At 39.5% G+C, this 20,742-nt stretch overlaps 1 protein-coding gene across 1 annotated transcript in view; it reads left to right on the plus strand.

The window, feature by feature from the left end:
- Window positions 1-20,742, plus strand: part of PHEX (phosphate regulating endopeptidase X-linked) — a 138,554-nt gene that overhangs the window by 94,859 nt on the left and 22,953 nt on the right. The window contains exons 14-15 of the mRNA XM_077807195.1: window positions 3,392-3,495; window positions 15,146-15,204. Of these exons, the coding sequence (XP_077663321.1) occupies window positions 3,392-3,495; window positions 15,146-15,204 (163 nt within the window). The remainder of the gene's footprint in view (window positions 1-3,391; window positions 3,496-15,145; window positions 15,205-20,742) is intronic.

A 20,742-nucleotide genomic window follows, 5' to 3' on the forward strand; every position in this document is an offset into this window, starting at 1 on the left:
ATTTATATGTGTCCAGTGCAGCAGTCTTCATACAAGAAGAATCCACATTGATTTAAATAGGAGTCATGCCATCGTGAGGACTGCAAGATCTGAATTTATGACACCATGAATATTGGGTTTGATTCTTCTCTAACTTGCACCAGATTTATGCCAGGGTAGCTTTACAGATTTTCAACAGAGATACTCCTTGTTTCCACCTCTGTCTGTGAGAGGACGGACCAGGCCTATTAACTGTAAAATATGTCTGGGCAGTTTTAATACACCCAGAGTATTCTTTTCAAGATAAAAATATGCCAATACAAATTTTGTATTTAATAATAAAACAAAATAACCCCCGAATATTCCCCTCAAAATAAACTTCTGCAACAAACTACAGTAATACGTTTTCTACCCAAATGTTACAAATTATTATTACAAGCTTGGACTGTTTTCCCTAATACTATGAATATTGATAACTGTGCCTAGACGCTCCAGATAAGATACAGCATTACAGACCCATTGTGCTAGGCATTGTTCAAACACATAGTAAAAGATAATTCCTACTCCAAAGACTTCTAAATCTCAGGGCTTGTCTACATTACCTGCTGGATCGACGGTCAGCGATCGATCCAGCAGGGGTTGATTTATAGCGTCTATTCTAGACGTGATAAATTGACCACCGAGTGCTCTCCTGTCGACTCCGGTAGTCCACCAGAGTGAGAGGCACAGGCAGAGTTGACAGGGGAGCGGCAGCAGTCGACTCACTGCGGTGAAGACACTGCGGTGAGTAGATCTAGGTATGTCGACTTCAGCTGCATTATTCACGTAGCTGAAGTTGTATAACTTAGATCGATTCCCCCATCCCCACCCCCCAGTATAGACCAGACGTCAGTAGACAAGACTGACAAAGGGTGGGAGAAAGGAAGTATTTTTATCCCCATTTTACAGATGAGGAACTGTTCCACAGTGTGAGTGAAGTGACTTGGCCAAGGTCACACAGGAAAGCTGTAGTAGAGCCACAAATTAAACCCACAGCTTCTAAGTCTCAGTCTAAGGCTTTAACTACAAGACCATCCTTCCTGGAGAACATGTTGTTTCCAGCTATAGGAAAACCTGGAATAGCCACAAACAGGACTTACATCTACATTGAGATCAAATAACAGAAGATATTGCTTCTCAGGCAAGGGAGAAATATTTACTTTATCACCAAGTTGTTTGCATGGACAAACCAAGCTACTCGACATACTGGCATGAAAAAGATAAACATTCTGAGGCTTAAAATGATCTAACATTCATAAAACAAATTTATTTGAGCATAGTCTCTAAGGTGCCACAAGTCCTCCTTTTCTTTTTGTGAATACAGACTAACCCGGCTGCTACTCTGAAACCTGACATTCACAGACTCTCTTTTGCAATGGTACCGTTGCAAAAAATTGCTCCAGTATAACTGGCCATAGAACACAGACAAAAACCAACCAAACAAGGCATTGTTAAATATGGCATAGTTCACTCAGAACTCTAAGAAGGAAAAACTCAGCAAGTCTGGTCTCTGCCGAGGGAAATGGTGTAGAGAGGAGATATTGTGAACCTTTATCATCTGTGTTAATGGGATAGAGGAGAAGCCATTCAGGTGATGGACTCACTCGCTGACATAAGCAGTATGTTTGTAAGTCTGGGCCCTGAAAATGCAACACAGTAGATTGGTACTGAAGTGTAACTTTGTCCCAAGCTTGAGAATTTTTTGAAAGGATGATTGGAATATGAGCAGGTTTTATGTAATATTAACAGCCTTTTTTCTTGCATGGCTAATCATATTTGAGACATTTGGTAATAGATTCTGGCAATGTGACCCCTCATATTTGTAAATGCTGCTAACATGAGTGACGGTAGAGCAGCACTGCTAGATTCCTTTGAGGGGGAGTTGTGCAAAATATTTACAATGAAATGCAAAATTACACAAACAGCACTTCTCTTTGAACATTTTGTGGCATACTTTTTAAAGCAATGTTTTCATGTGAAAATGGCTTTACATAATACCACCTGTAGGAATACATGTTTTCAACATGTACATTGCATATCATCAACATTTTTTCTCAAAGTGAAATTTTATGGAGTGCAAATTGCACTAACCACTATGGCAAATATTTCCCTAGAAATCTTCTGACACATTTAATTTCACACAGCTCTAGTTTGATTCTAGTGCTGACTTATCACCTCTCTAATTCAGAATTAAATGACTCACCTAAAACAGAAAATATGGGTGTTTTTCATTTTAAGCACTAATATAGAGGACCCCTTACTGATTGACCTATTATGGTGATTTATAGGAAGTAGATATTTGTGCTCTAGAAAGTGTTCTGAGCAACTGATTGATTTCACATAAGACACTAAATAGCAATTAGATCATAATGACCTACAGTCACTGACAGCACAGCCTGGATTTGAACTAGCGACCCACAGGTGGTTGTATCCAATTATCAGTCCTCTGAGCTGTCCAATGTAAACAATCATGGATGTACCTGTCTCCACTGTTGTGATAAAACATTTATTAGTCCTTAGGGTTTCATTTGAAAAAAATAAATAGCTGATGTCAATTATTAAAACTCCCAGGGAAGATCAATTTTTGCTCATAAACTTCTCATGTTTAAATGCATGCTCAGGCTTAGCTTGTACTCATCAGTTGTCAGGCTCATTAACTCTTTGTGTGTGCCCTAGACCTGGATTAAATGTAATTCACCTTTGTCCCTGTAATTTTTAATATTATCTTATACCCAAATTTGTATGGCTAGATACTGAAAAACACTTAAGCCTCTCCTGGTATAGTAGATATCTGGGTATAACATTTGATTATGGCAATAACTGATAGAAGAAAATAATAAAAATGTTTAAAACCCCCTCGTTTTAAAAATGGTATGAGTATTGGGTTTATTTAGAAAAAGATTTCTTACTGACACCTATATAAATAAGGGATCCAAAACCAGTTAGCAGATGGCACAGAAAATATTTTGAACCAAAACTATTAATGAAATAATTTTACGCAGAATGTTTGGTGTTAGAACAGGGACTTGAACCCAGACATCGTGAGACCTACTTCATTGTCTTTACCATATGACCATCCCGCCACCCAAGGTGACGGACAAAGTGTTGAGATCCTCCTGTATACCTACTCTGCTCATGACCCTTCATTTATGTAGGGCGATCCTAGAAATTCCACAGGGTGGAGGTCCTGGGGAAGCCTTCTGCAATGCAGTGGATTTTATCCTAACTGTTGTAATATGAATAATGTCATTAACTTAACCAAATCATTTTTAGTTATTATTATTACTATCTCGTTACTGTCGAAGTTCTGATTCTTTTCATGTCATCTTTGTGTCTGTTGGTCATGTTTAATGGGTATGATTTATTTACACAGATGAAGTTTTCAGAAAATGACTATTTTGGCAACGTACTGCAGACCCGCAAATACCTGGCCCAGTCTGACTTCTACTGGCTTAGAAAAGAAGTTCCAAAAACAGAGTGAGTAGGCAAACATGTACATTGATTAAAATTACACACAGTGCCTCATTGTGAAGGAATAATACTACAGAAAAAAATCTATAGTTACTCAGAAATGCTTGTAAATATTTGTATCTTAACAAACTTCTTAAAAGTTCTGGGCAGTCCTGTTCCAGTCCAGCATCACACTCTTCATATTCATGGAGCTTAAATGTTTAATTTAATGAAAAGAAAGAGTAATTGAATCTCAGTTAAAATTGGATTATTTCTCTTGAACCCAGTAAGAATTTAGAATGGCACAGCAGGGATTTTATTCAATACATTTTCCATTAATAGAATATTGAGAGATAATATTGTTATTACTAATAGCAGCCATCATTGTTAGTTACCTGCTGTTGATAGCAGTGATGTGGAATAAAAGATAATTAATTTAATTTTAACATTTTAAATTTACAATAATAAGATGTATTGTATACAATAGTCTAACACACATGAATAATCAAATCTTTTTTCTTACTGATGGGTAATCAAATCCTTAAAATTCTAATTAAAACATATACAGAAGTCAATTAGTATAATTGCACTATTCAAAAATGACCTTTTCTGTATAAAACCTTTAAAGTCAGCACTGATGCACAGCTACGCTGGTCATATTTCATATAGGTGTTGTCATCTTTAGGTTTAAAGGTCAGTTTCCACATTACAACTAAATATGATAATTGTCTCCAGTATATTATTAATCCCTATAAATCAGATTATGTTATGCTTACTCATGTTGGGTTTCACCTTACACCACGAGTGGTCCCCTTGACTCAATGAGACTACTCAAAGGGTGATGTACTGTACTATTCCCTGTTAGTAAGGGTATCAGAATTTGGCCCTATATTTTGAGGCATAGTCCTTGGTTTTAGCAGCTTAACTTCAACAGTGAGTGTCATTGCTAACATCTCATGAACAAATTACTTTGAAAGCAGAAGGGTTGATTCTGAATGCATGATTTTGAACACTCTCCTATAGTCTTGTATGCCACAGTTAGATCATGATAATATATTCACTTTAGCCCATCATGAGTTTCCAGAGAGCAGTGCAATAACATTTTCTCCTTTAAAGAAAAGGAGATAAACACTGTCTATCCTTCAGTCTCGCAAAAGGAATTTTTTAGCTACATTAATGTGTACTGAATAGGTTCTTAGTATGAAGGGAAATGTCATCTTCCAGAAAATTATTTGGCAGGTAATCCCTGAAATATACACCTTTAGGGCCGTACTCTGAGAATTTCTACATCACTGATATGCTTAAAAAATAAGGGATTTACTCCCCTGGTCACCGAGAGGTAGAATATAACTGCTCCCTCTTATCCTGTTTCTCTTCCTTGAAGGAGAACTTGAAGGCATTTTTACTGTCATCGTAGCATGGTAGATCAGATTTGGTCTTTCTTTGCCCTTTAGCTAATTAAAAAAAAAGATTAACAGATCTAATGTCCACACAGGGTGAGATTGTGGGTCACCCTATGCCTGTGTCAAGTGGAGGAAGGAGGTGTAAAGTGTCCCCTTACTCTCCTGAGTGTGCTACCCATATTGTGGATTACAGAATGGTGGGGGAGAGCAGTGTCCGTAGGGTCACTATTCCATCTCCTGTGCAAAGTGGTGGGGAGTGTGCAGAGCCTTGACTTCATTCACCTCCACAACAGTTGCTCCAGGCCACCTAGCTGAACTGATGAAAAGTGGGAAGTGAAACCTGCCAGGTGAAATGCTGATGCAAATTACTTCCCCCATGAAGCAAAATGCAGAACCAGGGACCAAGTTTTGAGTCTGAGAGTCACACTTTAATTACCAGTCTGTTCCTTGGGCAGCAGAACTACGCGCTACCCCTTCCTCAGAGCTCATAGCAACCCCACAATTTGCCCATGGTAATCAGTATGTTTGGTTATTATTCTGCCTGTAAGTCTTTGAAATGATACATAATGGATGGTAGCACAGTTTGAACTATATATACTTGCCATGCACACAGGTAGCTAAAGCATTAAGAACCACTAGTGCTTCCGTTATAAACTTCTACTTTATCTTAAGGTGGTTATAATTCAACGGTATAATTCACACCAGGCCAACATGTGAGATGTGGTCTTAAAAAAGATCAGTTTTGCCACATTTAAGCAAAGAGTCAAAGAGACATGATTATACTTCTCTGATGTTTTTACAGTAGAACTAAATGCTTTTCTGTTTCTCATGGAATTGTGCAGGTCATTAGTTACTGTTGTGGTTTGGTACTGTGCATGTATAATAAAAATAATTATAACACACTCATTATTTGGCTTCTGTCCATGTACAATAACCTTTTACAAAATGTTTTGATATGCAGACCTATACGGACATCATGAATAGAGCCCTGCAAATCCAAGGGTATCCGCTCTATATCTGCGCACTATTTTTGCGGATTGGATGCGGCTACAAATATTGTATCTGTGCAGGGCTCTAATCATGAACTGGCTCAGAGCGGGATCAATAACTATTGAGTATGGATTTTCCTGGCTATGGTAATGGGTCTGTCAGAATAATGATATTAAACCAACATAGGTAATATAACCAGAAAAGTAAGAATGCTGTATTGATTTACCAAATGCAACAGGCTTCTAGATAGTTATATTACAAACTGCGCTAATTTGCCTCAGCATAGCAAGCTAAAAGGAAAATCACAGTGATTGTTCTTTTAATTATCAAAGGGCCAGAGGGAGAATTGTGAGAATGGATGAGAGTCACAAGTAGGAAGAGACAAAGGATTTTGGAGGGCAAGTGGAAATGCCTGGATTTTGTGTATATGGAGGTAGGGGCTGGTTGGAATTGGAACTGATAAGAAGAAAAACGGAAATCTATCATTTTGACAATATTTTAAATCAAAATTTTGACAACCACTAACTCCCCTCCTGCTTTTAATTGGAGAAATTAGTAGAGCTGTAGAGATACACTTGTCCCTTGCGTGAAGTTCAGGTATCAGTGGAGAGACTCAAGCAGGGGGTTCAATGGAACACCAGACAAACAAGGAAGATGCTAAATGGAGTATGTTGAGTGGATTAGAGCAGAGAGCGGCAAAAGGCAAGGAGACAAGTATAGAGAAGGTTATGACAGTCCAGGTAAAAGATAATGAGGTTGGAGACCAGTGTTTTAGCAGTATTTGTTGTCTGTCCATGGGCATATATGTGCACATTTTTTAGACTTGTTTTGAATATCCAGAGAACAATCACATGGCTAATCTCAGTGTCTGTATAGAGCCTTCATAGCCCTATCAGCAAATGAATAAACACTGCCTCCCAGAGAACTTTGTTTTTTATTGCATAGGATGCAGCATGATACTATGATGAATATGAGTATACCTCTGTGTTTGGTACTTCTCTAATACTAATCTTCCTCCTTTAAAGTCCAGACACTACCCTTAAGACTTTACAGTCTGGGAAAATCTTTCATCAGGCTCACTAGGATGTAGAGACTGGAGTCATACGCAGCTGATGGCAATATTGTTGGGAGAGTGGGGACTACAATGTGTAAGCTAAAAAAGTACTAAGTACTAAGCGGAAAATTAAATTGGTTGGTATAATTCCTTGAACTTCTTCTAATTTTAATTCGGTTTCTGGAACATTCTTTTACCCCATACTCTTACCCAGAGAGGTTACTGGGGAAAAAGGGCTCCAACTGCGCTGCTTGGATGGCTGTGGTTAAGGAAGGTCACACCAGCATGTGCTTCATATGGATGGGCAGGTCTGCTGAATTCAGCTACCTCAGGAGACAAAAAAGCGGTGAAAAGGCTGATGGCTGCTTGAGACATGTTCAGCTATTGGATCAGTAAACCTGGGTGGGGGGAGGTAGGATGCTCTGCAGAAGAGAAGGCTTAAAAAGAGCCACCTGTGACTTTTACCCACTCTTTGGGCATCACTTAAAGTGGTGATATGGCAGTAAAGATGGGCCCAGCATGCCAGCTGTCACAGGATGCCCTTGCTGCATCACTGCTGCCCCTGCCTTGGGGAGAGAGAAAGCAGCCTGTTGTGTGTGTGCTTAGTGCCTAGCCACCTATTTGCAAAAGAAAGTGCATTTAACCAGAATAACAGGTGAGATGGGGGAATATTAGGATGCACAGACACAAAGCAGAGGCAGACTCTTTCTTCTATGTCTTCTTTTTGTCTCAGACATGCCAATAATAGGTGAAAAGAGGCTTAGATTTATAATTTAACTGGTAACAGAGCAGCTGGTAACTCTTAGATATTTTGACACTGCTCTTTCATCTACCCTTATGGCTAGGTTTTGTGGCATGGGTAGTATAGAACAGCAGTTCTCAAACTTCATTGTGCCGTGACCCCCTTTTGACAAAAAAAATTACTACACAATCCCAGAAGGGGGGACTGAAGCCTGACCCCGCCTCTGACCCGGGCAAGGGGGCCAAAGCTGAAGTCCAAGGGCTTCAGCCTCAGGGGGAGGGGGACTGTAAACCGAACCCTGCCACCCAGGGCTGAAGCAGAAGCCTGAGTCCTATCACTCAGGACAAAGTCCTTGGGCTTCACCTTTGGCTCTGGGCCCCAGCAAGTCTAATGCCAGTACTGGTGACCCCATTAAAACACGGTCATGACCCACTTTGGGGTTCCAACCCACAGTTTGAGAACCCCTGGTATAGAAGATCAAACACAGTTCTAAATTTTTTGCAGAACCTAGAGTATAAGTCAAAACAGCCTGAGTTCAGGATGGACAGGCAGAGCAATTTATGAATTTACTTAATTTTTAAATTTAACACACAAATGTAACCTAACATGAACTTACAGATTTTGGTATCTTAATTTGCTTTATCTCATTGAAGGGGCATGGCAGATTCTGAATGAAGTTGTATTTAGTCTGAAGTGATGCAATTTCAGTGGATTCACTCTACTGCCTCTCATGAAGTATGCTGCCTGGTGCATTTTGAGCATGGCTTAAGGTGCACCACAGAACTCCTGAATTTCACTGCATCTGTCTATTAATTTATAATGTGCCTATCTCCATGGTATCTCAGTGCCAAATTAAGAATTGCACTTTGTCAGTAAAATATTCTATTCTCTCTGTCTCCTTAATACAACCAGTTTTCCTTAATCTTTTGTTCCTGTCTATTTAAAAATGTATCCCCGAGAAATTATGCAGGGACATTCTTCAGCCCTCATTTAAGGGGAGCTTTTACAAAAAATGGGTTTTGCATCATGCTGTGTAAGCATCATATTTGTCTCATTCTGATGTCATGGGGTTTCACAGCCGAGGGTCCTCCATCAAGAATGCTTTGTTCTCATTGAATACAACCGTCTTGGTGGTTACGGAGAGGGACGTGGTCTACAAGATAGACCTTGTGCCAAGTCTTAAAGATAAGTTCAAGGACTGTGAAGTGGATCCAGCCAATGGAGGCAGGTAGAACAGTGATATGATATACTCTCTTGGCCTTTCATGATGGGCTGCTGAGTGTTGTATAAACTGACATTCCCACCAACCTTTACCATCAACCCAGGCAGAGTGAAGTACAGTAATCCAACTTCGAAGTGACAAATACATTTATTGTAATGTTTAGGTCCTCATCCAAGAAGAGTAGGTGCAGACTCCTCAGGCTAGCCAAAGGCATTTCTTGCCATTGATATTATCTTTGTGTCTTGTAATAGTGATGAGTCCAATTTGGCCCTAAAGATAAGAAGCCATGCAACAATAAAAGGGTGTGGGGAGAGGGATAAAACATACAATATATATATATTTTAAGTATCAATTATCCTCAGAAGGTCCTAGAACTAGGTGGCAATGTAGTCCTTGGGTCAATCTTGAGGAGGGATTTGGAGAAGAAGATCATAATGGCCTTTAGATAAGGTCAGGGAGGACTTTCCATGTGTAAGTGGTGGGGTAGAAAGAAGTGCAAAGGCTGTTGTGGGAGAAGGGGGACAAACACCTGGGTTGAGGCTGAAATTCTGGTGGATACTTGCCTATATTCCAAGATACTTTGAAATTCAAAAATAAATGTTCAGTATTTCAGATGTGGTCCTTGAGGTTCCATCCTCAGACTGACGAAATCTAAATTGGTGGTTAGTCCCGCAGACCATTGCAAAGTCATGCAGTTTGTCCTGTGGGTGAGCCCCACTTTCCAAGTGTCTGCATCATTCACAAATCGTTGCTCTGACTGTTGATGTGAATGGATGTGAAATTCAAATACCATATAAATAAATGTTTTTATTTCTTGACTCTTCCCTCCCACCCCGAAGCACCTGTCGACTTCTGACTTTCACTGTTTTACTGAAATATTTCCACCATTTCATCACTTTATTACCGAGATTTTTTTCTGGAAAAAGCCTTTCTCTTAAATAAAACTCTGCAGGGAGGATTACCCTTAGTAATCAGAGTCCATAAAATGATGGATATTTAAGACATGCCTATGACATCAGTCTTTGATGTTTCAATAGATTAATTCTCTGGTTCCTGCATTGTAAAAGAGGCAGCACAACGCTGAAAATAAAATGAGAGAGGGAGGCTGATTAATGTATTGATTAAGGAATGTACACTGCCATTTTAAGATTCTATTCTTTATTGCACAATTTAACTAAGAATTGCAATTGCCAACAAAAGCACATTAAGACTATAACTCCACAGATAACTAATTCCGTTGCTTGTTTTACAGTAATGTCACTGAAAGCATACATTTTCCAGGCTCTGATTATCTCGCCTTCTACCTTCTTCTTTCCATCCTACTTCCTCCCCACGTGCCTTTGTTCTGTTGCTCCCACTCAATCCAGTCACTTGACTCCACTTCCAGTGCAGATATTTCTTTGATCCCAACCCAGTCCCGCAGCCTCTTCTTGCCCTATCCCCTTATATTTGAAAATGTATGCGGCTAAGTAGCTTTGCTAGAGTCTCTGCTGGACCAGAAGTGGCTGCTTGCTTCCAGTGTCTCAGTACTTTAGACGAGCGTTTCTGCCTGGTATTTGACCAGCCTGGCTGGGTTTTTTTATGGATTTGCCAGTTGGCAAAAAACTAATTTAATCTGCCAGGTTTTTTTTACATGGGTCTAAAGATATGCATTATTATCACAATACACTTGGATATCTAATGTTAAAAGTTTCTGTGTCCAGCTAAAGATGTTGCAGTGGTCCCACTTCTGTAGTGGAAGTAAGAAAAAGTTATTAATCTTCCCTATATGTGTTCTCTCTCTACATCCTATAAGTGGCTTGTCAAGGTTCCTTCCCCACTCTGAACGCTAGGGTACAGATGTGGGGACCTGCATGAAAAACCTCCTAAGCTTCTCTTTAGCAGCTTAGGTCAAAACTTCCCCAAGGTACAAAATATTCCACCCTTTGTCCTTGGATTGGCCGCTACCACCACCAAACAAATACTGGTTACTGGGGAAGAGCTGTTTGGACACGTCTTTCCCCCCAAAATACTTCCCAAAACCTTGCACCCCACTTTCTGGACAAGGTTTGGTAAAAAGCCTCACCAATTTGCCTAGCTGACTACAGACCCAGACCCTTGGATCTTAAGAACAATGAACAATCCTCCCAACACTTGCAACCCCCCTTGCCAGGGAAATGTTGGATAAAAAGCCTCACCAATTTGCATAGGTGATCACAGACCCAAACCCTTGGATCTGAGAACAATGAAAAAGCATTCAGTTTTCTTACAAGAAGACTTTTAATAGAAATAGAAGTAAATAGAAATAAAGAAATCCCCCCTGTAAAATCAGGATGGTAGATATCTTACAGAATAATTAGATTCAAAACATAGAGAACCCCTCTAGGCAAAACCTTAAGTTACAAAAAAGATACACAGACAGAAATAGTTATTCTATTCAGCACAATTCTTTTCTCAGCCATTTAAAGAAATCATAATCTAACACATACCTAGCTAGATTACTTACTAAAAGTTCTAAGACTCCATTCCTGGTCTATCCCCGGCAGAAACCAGCATATAGACAGACACACAGACCCTTTGTTTCTCTCCCTCCTCCCAGCTTTTGAAAGTATCTTGTCTCCTCATTGGTCATTTTGGTCAGGTGCCAGTGAGGTTACCTTTAGCTTCTTAACCCTTTACAGGTGAGAGGAGCTTTCCCCTGGCCAGGAGGGATTTTAAAGGGGTTTACCCTTCCCTTTATATTTATGACATGGCTGTTGAAGGAGGGGGAGTTGCAGAGTTGGCTTGGGGTTGAGGGTGTGGCTTGCCTTCTTTGGCGGTGGGTGCTTTTTTATTTTGCATTTCAATGGTGGTAACCTTAGCAGCAGGTGGCAATGCCACTTGCAAAAATTTGGCCCAGCTGGACCCTGTCAGGGCAGCAGGGCCACACCTGAGTAGTGCTATGAGCTTGCAATGCCTGGAGTGAGGAGCCAAGCCCAGCCAGCGCTAGGGAGCCACAGGAGTAACCGCTGTGTGGTGAGTGGGCTCTGCCACAGGCCTTCCCCTCCCACTCCTCTTTGGTGGCAGAACCTGAACCCCTCTCCCATGACCTCCTACTCACCCTTGGGGCAGGACCTGATCCCCTCCTCCACCCCAGCTATTTACTGGGTTGTGACAGGCCATAACCCACTCAGGGACAGGCCCCAACTCCCTTCCCCCAGCCTATATACTGGATCACACTAGGCCATCAACATTTACAAATAGGTCCTGAGTCTGAAAAGGTTGAAAACCACGGCTTTAGATCATCTCTTTTAGCTGGAGTGTATTGTATTTGTGAGCTCACAAGTGTCTCACTTGCTCGTGATGAAACATAGGTTAGGAAGGCTGTGGGGTGCTGGGAAAGGGTTGTGTTTGGTGGTCTCAGGGAAGGGACCAGACTGTTGGAAATTAAGGAGGTGGTCTCTGAGGCTGTGTAGCTTGGTTTTAAAAGTGCCGAGGAACTTACTGTATGGCTAAGGTGTGGAAGAGCATTCAAGCAAAAGGGAACCTCTGAACTTTTTGTCAGGGTACGCTCCATCAGTAGTCACATTGGTGCAAATCCTAACTTCAGTGAGAGTTTTACCCAAGTAAGGACTTCAGGGTCAGGTGTACATGCTGCACCCTGATCAATCTTCCTAAATTTCACTTTCAGATTTCACCTTTCTAAAGGGGAATGAAAATATTTTAAAGCAGAGTAATTCAGAAGGGATTCCTCAACATTTATCTTTCAATATTTGTTGTTTTTAACTTGAGAAGGTTTTTGCCTACTAAAACCTAAATTCAGAGTTGAACGTTTTTATAGCTGCTTTGAATGGCATCACTAATGCTTTGAAAATAACATTCCTTATACTGTTTTCTATAATAGTGAAGTCATTAATTGTAGTAAGAGAAACCCTGAACTCTGCTTTTTGCAGGTAGGTAAAATCAGAACTAACTGGTTTTCTATACCAGTTTGTCCCCCCATTTAAAATCATTTTAATATTTTAATCTCTATTGTGCATGTATCCTGTTACCTGGGATTTTAATCTCTCCATCATTTTATGTCGCCATTACCATATAAGCACCTCCCTATTAAAGATAGTGTTACCCTCATACATCCTCATGAAGTTGGAAAGTGCTATTATTGCCATTGTACAGATAGGGGCAGTGAGGCACAGAGATGGTAAGGCCTAGATTTTTAAAAGGTATTTAGGCATCACTCTGTTCAGAATTGCAAGGCTTAAGTAACTTAGATGGAAAAGTTTCAGAGTAACAGCCGTGTTAGTCTGTATTCGCAAAAAGAAATGGAGTACTTGTGGCACCTTAGAGACTAACCAATTTATTTGAGCATGAGCTTTCGTGAGCTACAGCTCACTTCATCAGATGCATACTGTGGCAGTTTCCACAGTATGCATCTGATGAAGTGAGCTGTAGCTCACGAAAGCTCATGCTCAAATAAATTGGTTAGTCTCTAAGGTGCCACAAGTACTCCATTTCTTTTTAGATGGAAAAGCCTCATTTTCAAAAGTCAATTAGGCACTTAAGAAGCCTGAGTCTTATTGACTTTCAGTGAGACTTTCTGAAGTTGTTGCTTTAACTTTCTAAAGTTTTGATCTTACATTCTGAAAAAATTCTAGCATCTCATGTGATAACTCAAGAATTTTTCCATACAGACATTTATTACACCTGGGCCTAATTTATCACAAATTACCCATTAATTCTCATTATTTTTATGCTTAATTTTATTTTAATTTTTTCATTATAAAAACCTAAGGTGAAATCCTGGCCCCATTGAAGTCAATGGCAAAATTCTCATTGGCCTCAGTAGAAGCAGAATTTCACCTGCAGGGAGGGTCTGACTCTAGTCCCAGTAAAGTCTATGTGACTTTTGCTATTAACTTCAATAGGTGAAGTGTTAATCCATATCTTATTGCAGTACAAGTTCAGCCAGGGTTAATATTAAATCCTTCAAATCTTGCCGGCGCAGGTTCTGTTACAATATTAGTGGAAAAGCTCCAATATTCTGGTTTCTCCATTGCAAGCTATGCATTTATGGCTTGGAACACAAAGAGCAGCAAGGAAAACACATGACCAATTGAAGATAATTCTTTTGTGCATTGTTTGCAGACCAGTGCAATATTTGTAACCACAATGAACCTCACTTTTGTTAATAACTAACTCTTTTGTTAATAAATGACATTAGAGGGTGAGAAGATCACTGAGTTGGTGGGGCAGTAGGAGATAATGCTTAGCATATTACATCTTCCAGCATTAACTAACCTACCTGTTTAAAGGCCCAATCCTGCTCACACTGACACACAAGTAACTTTACTCAAGTGAGTATTCCCATTGGAAGCAATAGGACTAACTATTTGAGTAATGTTACTTATGTGCATGTTGGTTGGATCAGACTCTACAGTAGATAAATAAATATATTCCTCATTTTACAGGTGGGGAAACTGGAAGATTAAATTGCTTGTCCAGACCATTCAATGAATCAGTGGAAAAGCTGGGTTTGAATTTCAGGAGTTCCTGTAACCTCGTCCTTTGCATTGTCACCTAGCCTACAGTACAGAATATTTCACTTCTAGGCCATTGGTTAATAGTTGCTGAAAGCTATTGCAATCTTTACTAATGATTAAATAATTAGCAGTAGTTGCTGAGTGGCCTATGGAAATCATTTTTCTTTCCTTTGTTCTTATTAGAGATACCTCCATATAATTGAAATCATCCTAATATTCATGGGTAGTCACTTTGTCAGGGGTTGCAGGAAAGAGGCCACTGACTGAAAAGCCTTGACTATTCATTTCTAAATTCAGTCCTCTAATTTCTATAGGTAGTTTCTCCATTGAGTGGGTTGAAGTACATTGCTGAGACAGTGCAAAGGACTTTGCATTGCTGCTGTCTATGTGGCAGCTGTTCATTTTAAATAGAGGACTTCATTGTCCAAGGCTGTCCATTTGGCATCTTTCATAAGCACTAAAATCACGTTAAAAGGAACACAAAAATAAAATAAGTGTTAGCAAGTTGTACCCTCCAGTCACTGCTCTGTTAAGCACTATTTGATTATAGTCATTTAAAATAATGTCAGTAGATAGATTTAAATGATCCAAAAATCACAGATCGCAATTGACAAAACTGCAGAAATAATTACATTTGCAATGTATCTAATGGCTTTTAATATCTTGGTTTAATTTAACTGAATTAGCCTTTTATCTTTGATTATTCCATTCACAAGCCCAACACACTGACAACCAATATTTTGTTGCTGTTTATTGCTATTTTTACAGGTGGTTTACTAGTCCAACCACTGTCAATGCTTTCTATAGTGCATCGACCAACCAGATCAGTGAGTACCCGACTTTTTTTTCTTCTTTAATTATTTGTTTGGAAAAGGATATGTATGAAGGCATACCTTTTCAGCTGATACCAGGAGGAGCTACAGGTGTTTGGGACCTGAAAATCAGGCCCAGAGGTGAGTCACATCAGCCACCCCAAAATTTAAACATTTTAAGTTAGTGTACACCACTGAAAATGCAAACCTAAATTCCTTCCACAATCATGCAATAATACAGCATTTGTTTACCAGTGAATGTGTACAGAGGTAAGTGGTCCAGATAGTAAGGGCTCAATCCTGATCTCTGTCATATTTGTGCAAGTCCATTGAAGTCTATGGGCATGAATGGGTATTATAGAATGCTGCATTTGGCCTTAAATTCTTGTCTGGTTTGTCTGAATTTATCTTGTAATTACAGTACAACACCTTTTAACCTAATCTTGGATTACTGGTTCCCTTTTTTAAAAATATTCTGGCCAGCTAGTTTAGCTTCATCACACTTTGGTTCCAGGGTTCCTGAAATAATATGGCTGAGATTTTCAAAGCTGTTTAGAGGATCTGGATGCCCAATTCCAATTTGTTTTAATGGGAATTTTGCATCCAAATTTCTTAAGTGATGTTTGAAAATCTCAGACTATATTTCTAAGGCTGGAGGGATGGTAGTGTTATCTTTACCTTGATACTTCTCTTCCACCTCCCAGCTGAGAGAGTTACTGGCAGCAGTATCCTTTCTTTTTCTGTGGTTTCAGGCTCTGCATAGCTCTCTGGCATAACCTCTGTGCTTGGAGGTCCCTTACCACAGGCTTGTCAGAGTTCTTTGGTTGGCTCCCCCACCATTTTCTTAAATCTCTTTTTATCACACTATGAAGTAATTCCTGAAACTAATGGAATGAATATGCCAGACTGAAGGTAGACAGGAAGTCCTGCCTAGTGGTTAAAGTAGGGAATTAGCACTTATGTCGCCTGGATTATATGCTCAGCTATTCCTGTAACTAACTGGTGCCCCTGCACAAGTCACTTAACTTCTCTGTGGCTTAATGTACTCATTTGTAAAATGGGTGCAATAATTAGGCACTTATCCTAAAAATAGCCCTAGGTATATTCTGCTCCACTTTTACTGAAAGGTCACTTGTATTAAGCAACTGATTTTTGAGTGATCATTTAAGATAGTTATCTAAAGTACGTATGAAAAATAACTGCCTTTTCCTGTTAAAGAAAGAACAAACTTCCCAGGTTTTCAGATTTAGAGTATAGCTAAGGTTGAAGTTAGCAAGCACAGAATAAAATCTGTTACTGTTACATATACTTTATTATTGAATCCTTTCAAACTTACCACATCATTCAGCTCTCACAGCTGCTCTGACATAGCACATTAAAGAAAGCTATAATGAGCGGCTGGAGTTACTGATGCTGAATTTCACACTCCCTGTGTCTAATGGTATCACGAAGCAGAGAGCTGTCAAATGTAACCAGTCAGTCATGGGTGTAGAAGCAATTGTATTTTATATCATGACTGCTGACCTTGTACTACTTGCATTTGACCTTGGGTTTTAGATAGTGCTGCTCACTGTCTTTAAGGCTGTTCTCAGGTGCAAAAGAATGTACATGGTCTGAGCTGATCTGGTTCAGAGAGAGCCTGGTATGGTATTTACCTCTGCATGGGAAGGGTCATAAGTGGAACCTTTCATTATAAACTATGTGAGCTAGGGAGAGGGATACAAAGAGGTACAGTATAACTGGTGGCTCACCATTTTTTAAGATAGGAAATTGAAAATGAACTAGCTCTTGTTGAAAGTCAGAGGGATTTGCTGAACTCTGGAGGCTGGCCCTCAATGCCACTCACTATCAAACCTCCTTTAAGAAAAGGAGTACTTGTGGCACCTTAGAGACTAACCAATTTATTTGAGCATGAGCTTTCGTGAGCTACAGCTCACTTCATCAGATGCATACCGTGGAAACTGCAGCAGACTTTATATATACACAGAGAATATGAAACAATACCTCCTCCCACCCCACTGTCCTGCTGGTAATAGCTTATCTAAAGTAATCTTCAGGTTAGGCCATTTCCAGCACAAATCCAGGTTTTCTCACCCTCCACCCCCCCACACAAATTCACTCTCCTGCTGGTGATAGCCCATCCAAAGTGACAACTCTTTACACAATGTGCATGATAATCAAGTTAGGCCATTTCCTGCACAAATCAAGGTTCTCTCACTCCCTCACCCCCCTCCAAAAACCCACCCCCATACACACACAAACTCACTCTCCTGCTGGTAATAGCTCATCCAAACTGACCACTCTCCAAGTTTAAATCCAAGTTAAACCAGGGACACCATCACAGGGCCTAATAACATCAGCCACACTATCAGAGGCTCGTTCACCTGCACATCCACCAATGTGATTTATGCCATCATGTGCCAGCAATGCCCCTCTGCCATGTACATTGGTCAAACTGGACAGTCTCTACGTAAAAGAATAAATGGACACAAATCAGATGTCAAGAATTATAACATTCATAAACCAGTCGGAGAACACTTCAATCTCTCTGGTCACACAATCACAGACATGAAGGTCGCTATCTTAAAACAAAAAAACTTCAAATCCAGACTCCAGCGAGAAACTGCTGAATTGGAATTCATTTGCAAATTGGATACTATTAATTTAGGCTTAAATAGAGACTGGGAGTGGCTAAGTCATTATGCAAGGTAGCCTATTTCCTCTTGTTTTTTCCTACCCCCCTCCCCCCAGATGTTCTGGTTTAACTTGGATTTAAACTTGGAGAGTGGTCAGTTTGGATGAGCTATTACCAGCAGGAGAGTGAGTTTGTGTGTGTATGGGGGTGGGTTTTTGGAGGGGGGTGAGGGAGTGAGAGAACCTTGATTTGTGCAGGAAATGGCCTAACTTGATTATCATGCACATTGTGTAAAGAGTTGTCACTTTGGATGGGCTATCACCAGCAGGAGAGTGAATTTGTGTGGGGGGGTGGAGGGTGAGAAAACCTGGATTTGTGCTGGAAATGGCCTAACCTGAAGATTACTTTAGATAAGCTATTACCAGCAGGACAGTGGGGTGGGAGGAGGTATTGTTTCATATTCTCTGTGTATATATAAAGTCTGCTGCCGTTTCCACGGTATGCATCTGATGAAGTGAGCTGTAGCTCACGAAAGCTCATGCTCAAATAAATTGGTTAGTCTCTAAGGTGCCACAAGTACTCCTTTTCTTTTTGCGAATACAGACTAACACGGCTGTTACTCTGAAACCTCCTTTAAAAGCTGATAATTCCAGGAAAGAGCTCCACCATTATCTGGGATGGAATTCCTAGAAGTATAGAAAATAAATTCATTCAAGAGGGCTGTACTCATTCTCTCAGAAAACTTCACTCATGAGAGCTACATCTCACGTTTTTAGTAACCATTCATGTTGAATATCCTAAGAGCTGGGGAAAATACTACACAGGCTGTGGATATGGAGTCACCTCTTTAAGCAAACTAGATTCTGCTAGGTTTAGTGTTTGCTTTTAGTGTGTGACAGGAATATTCATAGAAATGGTGAATTTTAAGTGAATGAGGGGGATTGTTTATGAAAAGCAAGTTTTATATTAGTAAGTGATCGGATTTACAGCAGAAACCTAATTCTGAAAGCTAATGGGAACTAATCAAAATAACCAGTAAAACTTGAATTTCAAATACTCACAGCAAGCTGCTTGCAAACAATATATAGACAAAGGACTATTTTGTTTTGAACAATGAATTTTGAATAGTGAATACATTCTAAATAAGCCTAAATGTTTTATGGACAATTCATAAATTCATAGAAAGTAAGCGAGCGTAGTCTTTTGGTGACTACTGACAACTACTGCAATATGTCCCCTTTCTTATGCCCATCTCACTCTAGCAATCCTTCATGCCCAGCTCTGCATTAGTGAGTGGAATACTGGTGGCCGGCTATCCCATCCAGGGCCTTTAGCAAGTCCGTTTCTCATATTGCCTATCCCTTACAGCCCCATGTGCCTGCATGGCTTCTGTGGCTGCAATATATTTCACTGATATAAACACTTTTCATTAACTACCACTGTATGTTCAAGGAAGCACTGCAAGCTCCAAAAAGGCAAATTGAGTGTTTTTAATTTCATCTTGACTATTATGCCTGCTGTATTGAGTACTGACTCATAAGGAAGAATGCCACGTACTGACTCACGAGATCTTTCTTAGTAGAAAGCAGAAACATGAAGATTAAAAAAATTAATGAATAGATTGGGGAGAATACAGCAAAATTTGCATGAAGATGAAAATGCTATCGGCTTGGTTGAGCTCATGTAAAGCAGATTCCTATTGCCCTGCTCATTGTCTATATTTCACTAATATACAGTATATAGAATCCAGAACCCATTTTTCTAGTTTCTAATTCTTTCTTTTAGATAAAGCAGACCTGTTGACAGTGCAAGTTGTTTTCTTAAAAGAGAGGTAATCAGATATACCAGGTAAAGGAATGCAACAGTGTTAGGGTTATACCGGTTGTCCGTTATAGGCAGTATACATACTGTTATTACAGTTACATCAAAGAATTTTTGTATCTGTTCATTCTGCTTGGTTTCTCTTTCCTTAAATAATTCATTTGTTAATTTAATTGAGGTGTATTAGATTAACCAATGCAGCCCATTTATTTTTGAATGCAGCCCATTAATTTCTTAACATTTCACCTCATATTTTTGAGTATTTACTGAGCAATCTAACCCACCGATTTTGGGCAGTTTTTACTCAAGGAAGCAGTTGTAAGCCATTGCCTTTATAAACAGATCCATGTATCATGGTATCTGAGTACTCTCTGTATGTAGAATACTGCAAATGCCATGGTTTTAATTGCAACCTTTGGTACAGTGCATTGACTGGCTTATCTTTTTCCATAATGGGCTTGTAGGGCCTGATCCAAAATCTATTGAAGTTACTGGAAAGACTGCTATTGACTTCAATAGGCTTTAAATCAGGTTCTTACTGAATTAGGTACCTAAGTAAATCAATAAATGTTAAAAAAAAAAAAAAAAAGTCATAACTGAAAGACTTATGGCAAGCGTCTACTACTGTATTTCTATTGAGGAAAGAGTTTAGCATCATTATAGCACTCAAAATGCAGTATAACTCTCTGGCCTTTAAAAGACAAAAAATGGAATGCTACAACAAAGAAGAGAACAGGAAGCTTGAAATTTGGCAGGGTTAATTTCCTTAACGTGTATAAATATATAACATTTTCTATTATGTGTGAAGACTTTAGCACTTTTGATCAGCTAATTATGATTATAGACAGTAGATTTGCATGGGATGGAGCTGAATTTAGGCATAAACTGAATCATATGCTCATTAGATAAGAACATATATTGATGTATCAGATATTGAGCCCCACTGGATAAGTATGAACATCTATAGATACAAGTGTCTTTTTTATTCACTTATTGTGATATGTCAGTTCCCCTGATGTATGGTGTCAGTCAAGATGCCTCTAGTCTACAGAGAGCTGCCTCATTACATTTTAGAGAAAGTACCCTTTCAAAAATTA

The sequence above is a fragment of the Eretmochelys imbricata genome, chromosome 1, assembly GCF_965152235.1.
Source record: "Eretmochelys imbricata isolate rEreImb1 chromosome 1, rEreImb1.hap1, whole genome shotgun sequence".
Lineage (NCBI taxonomy): Eukaryota > Metazoa > Chordata > Testudines > Cheloniidae > Eretmochelys > Eretmochelys imbricata.